The sequence below is a fragment of the Myotis davidii genome, unplaced genomic scaffold (genome assembly GCF_000327345.1).
Source record: "Myotis davidii unplaced genomic scaffold, ASM32734v1 scaffold896, whole genome shotgun sequence".
Classification (NCBI taxonomy): domain Eukaryota; kingdom Metazoa; phylum Chordata; class Mammalia; order Chiroptera; family Vespertilionidae; genus Myotis; species Myotis davidii.
Genome location: NW_006287365.1, coordinates 160,940 through 169,334, shown reverse-complemented (window position 1 = coordinate 169,334; position 8,395 = coordinate 160,940). Strand labels below are relative to the sequence as shown.

General features: G+C 50.0%; 1 protein-coding gene across 7 annotated transcripts in view; it reads right to left on the bottom strand.

Moving 5' to 3' along the window:
• SMG9 (SMG9 nonsense mediated mRNA decay factor) overlaps positions 1–8,395 on the bottom strand; it is a 22,561-nt gene that overhangs the window by 11,400 nt on the left and 2,766 nt on the right. For 6 of the 7 annotated variants that reach the window (XM_015560902.1, XM_015560903.1, XM_006759090.2 and 3 more), the window contains exons 2-6: positions 7,608–7,763; positions 5,185–5,259; positions 4,833–5,097; positions 4,645–4,742; positions 1,794–1,906 (exon numbers count right to left, since the gene is read on the bottom strand). In XM_015560902.1, coding sequence (XP_015416388.1) covers positions 1,794–1,906; positions 4,645–4,742; positions 4,833–5,097; positions 5,185–5,259; positions 7,608–7,757 — 701 coding nt within the window. In that variant the 5' untranslated portion in view covers positions 7,758–7,763. Of the gene's footprint in view, positions 1–1,793; positions 1,907–4,644; positions 4,743–4,832; positions 5,098–5,184; positions 5,260–7,607; positions 7,764–8,395 lie in introns of those variants that run through there. The other variant, XM_015560904.1, reaches the window with a different exon arrangement.

The following is an 8,395-nucleotide window of genomic DNA, read 5'->3' as shown; positions in this document are numbered from 1 at the left end:
GCCCTGCACTCTGGGGCCTCCGTGTCTTTAACCTGATGTCCAACGCCCCTTCTTGTTCACCCTGCTCCAGCTGCGGGGCCTCCATGCCACTCTGCACACACGCCAGGCACTCTCCCGCCCCAGAGGTTCGCACTGCCTCCGGCTGGAATGCTTTCCCTCCTCCAAGTTTGCTTTTTCTCAAATGCCCCTTAGTGAAGCCTTCCCTGACCACCCAACTTAAGACTGTAACGTAGCCCTAACACTGCCTCCCTGTGTCCTTTCCCACCTTGTCATCATCTTCTACCATGCCCAATAATGTATTTATTTAGTTAGCTTACTATCTCCTCCATTACAAATGTAAGTCCCGCAAGGACAAATACATTTGCCAGTTCTGTTTACTCTGACATCCCCAGGACCCAGAAGAGTGCCGGACACACAGTAAGCACTCCATAAATGCTTGCTGAATTGAACTAAAGCAGGGAGACCAGTTAGGAAACGTCTTGGCATCTTCCAGGGGAGATGGCAGTAGCTTGAACTAGGAAGGTGGGAGTGGAGGAGAAGCAGATGAATTCTAAAGGTCATTAGGAGGTCAAACTTATGAGACCTGATGACAAAAGTTGGTACCAAAGTCCACCTTGCCACAGGCTGACAGGGGTCAAAAAAACAAGCGAGGCCAATAGAATTCTGGCTCAGGAGTCTGAAATGAGAGTCACCAGGACATTGTTAGGTGGGGTTGAAGGCTGGGGTAGAGAGACAGAGAGCTGGAGCTGTTCCAGGGCGGAGCCCAGCTGAGCTGAAGTCATGAGTGAGTAGAGGGGATGGGGCGACTGGGAGGCAGGGGAACCTCACAACTCCGGCTCTAGTGGGTATGTGCTCTCACAGTGATGGTCCTTAACCTCTTCTGGGTCTGCATCAGCCCCCACCCAGATCCGGTAGAAACTATGGACCCTTTCTTGGGTGAAACCCCTGACTGCAGATGGTGTAAAATTCTGCATTTGTTGTTAGGGTGTTTCTCATGGATCCCCTGATGCCCATCTGTGGAGTGCAGGGTGATATCACCTGCTTTATTAAAAAAACAAAACTATTGTTTTGAGATAACCCAAGTGGCTACCACCCCTTCTTTTCCCCCATTTTGAGTCTTCCTACTCTTTAATCCCTGCCTTTCTCCCTTTCCTTCTCTGTCCTCAGTTTTGGTCCCTAGTTCTTAAGCTCCTCCTCCACCAAGTCCTCTCCTGGGACTTCATCCTTTATCTTCACGATCACACCCCGTCCTTACTCAAGAATGTAGGACTGAGGCTGGTCTAGAACCCATGCCTTCCATCCAGATCTCTCTCACATTCTACTTCCCAGGCCGAATCAGCCACATCCGTGAGCATTTGCTCTGTGCCAGGCTCTCGTTAGTGTTGGCCTTCCTGATCTTACTTCAAAAACCCACTTTACAGATGAGGAAGTGAGACATGGGAGGTGAAGTGACCTGGCCAAGGTCAACCAGTTGGTGAGTAGCAGGGCTGAGACTGAGGTGGACTCAATCCAAAGACAAATGAGTACACCATCCCAGTTCCTGCCTGGGCTCTGAACATTTTCCGGGGGCAGTTAGGAAGGGAGGACCAGGATTGGTTACCTTGGAACTACACAAAAATTTAGTCTCGTCCCTCTTAGTCCTCATCTTATGAAGACATTGAGGCTAAGAGAGGGAAAGCAACTCTCAAAGATCTTGGTAACACCACTAGGAACACCCAGGCCTGCCCTCCCCTCTCAGGTGGGTGCCCATTCCCCTCCTGGCCCCCCCACACTCCTACCTGATGTCCCCTCACCTCTGGTCCTCCTCAGGAGTGTTGGCTGACAACAATGACATGACCATGGACTTGCCTGTCCCCTGGAGGCCCAGGACACCAACCACCAACACATCAGTCTGATCCAGCAGGTACTGTGGAAGATGCAGGAATACAGCCCTTATGAATCTGTCAGCTGCTAGAGTGGGAATGAGATGAGGGAGCCCCAGACTTCCATGGCTTGCCCACCTGTCTTATCAGGTATGAAGAAAAAGATTCTTGCCTCAGTTGGGCAAAGGGCCTCTGTGTGTGTGTATATGTGTACGTGCGCGCGCGCATTGGGAGACACAGAATATTTGGGGCACAATGAACAGCATATGTGAGAATTCCGAAGTAGAAAAGAGCCTGGCCAGGTCACGAAGCTAATAGGAACTCAGTGGGAAAAAGGGAAGCTTGGCATTTGGGGAGAGAAGGGGGAGCACAGGACAGGTTCAGTAACTGAGGGCTGTCAGAGCTGACTCCTGGGAAGTGCTCTGCACAGTCAGGTCGGGAAAACACGGGAAGGAAGCACGAGAAAGGGAGCGGTGTGCAGAGACAGGAGGCCAGTCCGTGCGGGCTCTTTCTGTGGGATTCAGTTCTGGAAATTCATGAGACCTTCACCTCTGGGCCAACTCTGCTGACTTTCACCACCAGGGGGCACAAGAGACATTACTCAAGGAAAAGGAATAAAATAGAGCAGGTCCTTGAGAAGGATAATTTTGTTATAAGGATAATGAGAAAGAAAAAAATAAATAATTTCCCAGCAAGGGTCACTATCTGTGTGGAGTTTGTATGTTTTCTGCATGTCTGCATGGGTTTTCTATGAGGACTCCGGTTTCCTCCCACACCCCAGGGGTGTGCACATTAGGTGAACTGGCGTGTGAGTGTGAGTGTGAGTGTGGGTGTGAGTGGCCCTTCGATGGCAGGGCTCCTGTCCGGGGTGGGTTCTCACCTTGAGCCTGAGCTGCAGGAATAGGCTCACCTGTGACCTTGAACTGGATGGAATAAGTGGGTTGGAAAATAAATATCTGACTTGTTTTTATTAATCTTTGGGTTCCTTAAGATTAATAAAAGTATTCATTTCAATGTTTAATATTAGAAGTGTTTTGGGTCTTTATTTAGAAATTTGGTGATGTTTCTGTGACCAGAAATATGCCATAGGAACTTAACTCTTGTTCATATCAATTAGGCCGTGGTCGGCAAACTGCGTTTAAAAAATTTAGCACTTAAAAGAAATTTCACTCATTGTACTGTTGATATTTGGCTCTGTTGACTAATGAGCTTGCCGACCACTGGCTTAGGGTAAAATCGGTTTCATCATACGTCATTATGCTTAAAGTCGCAGTTTCCAAGACCTTATCAAGGATATTAAGTGAGGATTCACTGTATGTCCTCAACTGTGGCTGCTGCCCCTTAGAATCACCTGGAGAGCCCTTTTTTTTTAAAAGGCAGCTAATCCTCGGCCTAACTCTGAACACATGAAAGCAGCACATCTAGGGCTAGTCCTGTCCACTGACCACATGTGGCTACTTAAGTTAAAATTAAACAAAATTTAAAAATCCAATTCCTCAGCTGTACTAGCCACAAATTGTGACATGTGGATAAGTGCTCAATAGTCACATACAAGGATAATGGCTACCACACTAGATAACACAAATACAGAGCATCTTTACAATGCTAAAGAATAGGGCCTGCCCTGACGGTTTTGCTCAGTGGATAGAGCGCTGGCCTGTGGACTCAAGGGTCCCAGGTTCAATTCCAGTCAAGAGCATGTACCTTGGTTGCAGGCACATCCCCAGTGGGGAGTGTTGCATGAAGCAGCTGATCGATGTTTCTCTCTCATCGATGTTTCTGGCTCCCTATCCCTCTCCCTTCCTCTCTGTAGAAAATCAATAAAAAAATATTTTTTTAAAAAAATCAATAAAATATATTTTAAAAAAAGAATAGGGCCTGAACATGGCTCCTTTTAATTTTTTTAGAGTGGAAGGGAGAAAGAGAGAGAGAAACATTGATGTGAGAGAGACACACCGATTGGTTGCCTCCACATGACCCCCAATCAGGGCCGGGGATCGAGCCTGCAACTGAGGTATGTGCCCTTGACTGGAATTGAACCCAGGACCCTTCAGTCTGCAGGCTGACACTATCCACTGAGCAAACCGGCTAGGACTGCCTCAAACAAAACAAAACCAAACCAAAAAACACCAAACACTCCCCAGTTGATATCAGTGTGAGAGAGGACACGCAGAGGCAGCGGAGCCAGGTAACAGGTGGGCCTGGCATGTTGTCCCAATAAGTCCAAGCTGTGGGCACACCAGGGTGAATCTTACTAGGAGCCTGATCTGACAGGTCTGGGGATGGGGGGAGAGCAGCAGAAGAGGCGAATGAAGACTCGGAGACTGGAGGTAGGTAGGTAGTCCAGGAATGGGAGGTCTGAACTAGAGCAGGGGCGCTGGGATGGAGGGGGAACCTCTGGGGAGTGATACTCAAACCAGTTCACACTGGTACAACAAGTGCTTCCACCAGTTAGGAGGGAGACTGAAGCAGGGTCCAGGAGGCCATCCTGCTGTGGGAGGGCGCAGGAGACCCCCAGGCATCTGGGTGGCAGTGGGAGCACCTCTTAGCCAACCAGTATGAAAGTGGTTCAGTACTTTACCAACAGTACAGCTGAGCTAGTGAAGCTACTGAAATTCAGCCCTGGCCAGAGAGAACTTTCGGATCCATTTCCTCTCATGGCTGCAACTGCCTGAAAGCTTGTCTGGTGTAGCCCACCGAGAGGCTGGAGATATGGGGTGACGGAGGCGAGGCTGTGGGACCTGGGGAAGCTCAAGCACAGAGAGACCCATTCCCCCAGTACCTCAATGGCACTGTCGCACCAATTCATCTGGTCATCCACCAACTTGATGCTGTGCTTCATGCGCTCTGGAGGCAGCAGTTTGGCCTGGCCCACGACAGCTGGAAATAAAGCAGGAGACAGAGGATGCAGTGAGGGTCTGTGTGAGAGGGCGCCAGCTCCCAACCAGATTCTCTTCAGTCCCAACTCACGGTCCATAACTGCTGGCGCGGCAGTGCCCATGCCCCGGTTCTGGATCTGGTACACAGGCTGTGTGGGTCTCTGCCCCTCCTTCTCCCCCTTGGGTAGCACGGGGGCTGCAGGGGGTGGTGGGGTGGTGCCCTCAGGGGCTGAGGCATTTGTTGCAGCCGCAGGCCCTTTGCCCTCCTCCCGTGGTTTCATGAGGACGATGGGCTTCTCAAGAGGGGCTGGGGCAGGTGGGGCAGCTGGGGCTGCTGGAGGCGGTGGCTGCTTTGACTACGAGTGAGGAGGTTCTAGTCAGTGGGAGAGATCCTTGACCCAATTACTCCCAGCCTCCCTCTCCCAAGATTCTTCCCTGCTCACCCGCTCTGCTGGAGGTTTGGAGAGGATGATGGGGGTTTTCTGCATCATGGAGGCACTTGTCTCTTCGCTGCCATCCTGTGGTGAGGGAGGGCAGTTACTCCACTGGCCCTCAAAGCCTTTATGTGCCAGGTACTATTCTAAATGCTTTCATACATTAACTCCCTCAGTCCTACCAACAATCCTGTGAGATACATACTATTATTTTTTTTAAATATTTAATTGATTTCAGAGAGGAAAGGAGAGGAAGAGACAGAAACATCAATGATGAGAATCATTGATCGGCTGCCTCCTGCACGCCCCACACTAGGGATTCCCGGCATGTGCCCTGGCTGGGAATCAAACTTCCTGGTTTGTAGGCTAATGCTCAACCACTGAGCCACGCTGGTTTGGCAGTTACATACTATTATTATCTCCACTTTACAAATAAGCAATTGAGGCAGATAGGTTAACTGGCTAGACCAGGGGTGGGCAAACTTTTTGACTCGAGGGCCACAATGGGTTCTTAAACTGGACCGGAGGGCCGGAACAAAAGCATCGATGGAGTGTTTGTGTGAACTAATATAAATTCAAAGTAAACACCATCCCATAAAAGGGTACGGTCTTTTTTTTTTAGTTTTATTCATTTCAAACGGGCCGGATCTGGCCCGCAGGCCGTAGTTTGCCCACGGCTGGGCTAGACACACAGCCTTATAAGCAATGAAGGCAAAACTGAATCCAGGCGGCCTGACTCCAGAACCCATGTTGCCAACGGCTCTGTGCAGCTACCTCTGCTAGACAAGCCCCGGGAGAAGGAGCAAGGACTCTGGAGCTAGACAGATCTTGGTTCAAACCTAGCCCTGCCACTTGTGAGTTGTATGAAGAACCACCCTCACTGAGGCCTGTTTCCTCCTGGTGAGTCTATTATATAAGAGTCTGAAAGACGACAGAATTCACCTGTCCATGTGGCATCTGACACATGGCAGGTGCTCACCACCTGAGAGTTGCTGGTAGCACCTGCTATTCTGACCCTCTTCTCCTCAGCCCTGCTCTTGTGCTGGCCAAGCCCATGGACTGATTCCCACATCTTGCCCTCTCTGTGCCTCTTCTGACTCACCCCAATCTGCTTGAGAAAAGGGAGATGTGAGTTTGAGTCCTATTCTTTCTCTGGTTTCTTGATTAAACTCAGGAGAATCTTGACCCCTCACTGGATCTGTTTCTTCTCCCACATATTGAAGATTACTTAAACTCCCTCAATGCTCTCTTCACTGGCCACTTGTGAAAAAAAAACAAAAGGATGATATGCAAGTGCTCTGGAAAGACAGTTGCAAGAGAACTGTTGGAGGAAAGGCTGTGGGCTTCCAGGAGGCCAGGGAGGGTGACAGGTGAGAAGGTTCAGGAAGCAGTAGATGATACGTGGGACTGAGGCTGTGAGGGTGGAGAGAAGATGATGGGCAGGAGATATATTCAGGAGGCACAATGTGCAGCACTGGTGCCTGACTGGCGTAGATTGGGAGGCGGGTGTCCAGGATGAGCCCCACTGGGAGGAGAAATGGCAGAAGATGCTGAGATCAGCAGGGGACATGAAGGTTGTGAGGAGTCCACTGGCCAGTTAGGAGGCTGTCAGGGCTCAGTAGTCAAGTCAGAGACAAAGCAAAGATTTGCGAGTTGTTTGTTCAGGATGTGAAGGTGTAGGAAGATGGCATCATTCCCCAGGAAGATGTGTGTAGAAGAAAGACTGTGTTAGACCCAAGGGAAGACACTAGCTCCCTGTGAATAAATTATCCTTTTTAAAAAAATATTTTGGCTCTGACCGGTTTGGCTCAGTGAAGAGAGCGTCGGCCTGCAGACTCAAGGGTCCCAGGTTCGATTCCGGTCAGGGGCATGTGCTTTGGCTGTGGGCATATCCCCAGTGGGGGGAGTGCAGGAGGCAGCTGATTGATGTTTCTAACTCTCTATCCCTCTCCCTTCCTCTCTGTAAAAAATCAATAAAATATATTTAAAAAAAATATTTTGTATTGATTTCAGAGAGGAAGGCAGTGGGAGAGAAACACCAATGATGAGAATCATTGATTGGCTGCCTCCTACATGCCCCCAACTGGGGATTGAGCCTAAAACCCAGGCATGTGCCACTGACCGGAATCGAACCTAGGACCCTTCAGTCCGCAGGCTGTGGCTCTATCCACTGAGCCAAACCAGCCAGGGCTTCACTCAGGTTTTTGTCAGTGCTTGTTCGGGTCTCTGCTCTTCAGAGAGGCCTTCTCTGACCACCTCATCTAAGACACAGCTCCCTTTTCCACCCTCTACCTTTTTACTCCCTGAGGGCAGCTGGTTTTGTTCACAATATCCCCAGCATCTAGATTAGTGCCTGGCACATGGCCGGTGCTCCATAAACATCTGTGGAATGAGTGGATACAGAAATGCTGTCCTTGGGACTAGAAACTCACCCTTCTCTCTCTTTCCCATGGTGCAATGTAATCCCTCTCCCGACCACCAGGCCCAGAGAGATTCTGGGGGCCGCCGGGGCCAGGGTCCTTCCACCGTCGCCGCCTCTCTATACCATAGGGCCCGGGCTGACTGTGCCCAGACTCAGACATGGTCGCCTACAGAGAAAAAGAGGTTGATTCCAACGTGAAGGACTCCATTTGGTTCACCCTGGGCCATAAGAAGACATTTCCTTTCAAGAGAGCTCTGTAACTGTGGCAGCACTGCCAACTGGCTCCCAATATCACTTTAAAAAAAAATAAACCCTCAGTTCTGAGTGGGGTACATGACTACCCAGAACACACTGCTCAGCATAGTTCGCAGTTAGGTGTGTCCACGTGACTAAGTTCTTTCTGGTCAATGACAGGACAATGGAAGTGTGATGGCAGCTCTCAGAGACTTCCCTTCATGGTGCCCGACCAGGGACTGAGTTCGGGGGAATTTAAAAAGTGGTCAGGTGAAAGGAGGCTCCAAGGCGCGCAGAGAGTAAGCTTTAAAAAAAAGAAAATAAGAAGTTAAGTTTAAAAAGCAAAAGTAAGAAGGCCAAAAAACAAAAATAAGGTAGGGAGCTGAAGTGTGTCTTCTCTCAATCCTTTCACCCCCCCAACTCAGGGTCACTGAACCAGGCTGAGCTGGCATGGTACATAAGGCGCCCTGGGGCTGAGTATGCCATGGCCGTGCCGGCTCCCCACACCTTCAGAGACGCTGGGCCAGGCCTTTTGTGCCTTCCTCCTGCCAGCTGGAAGGCATG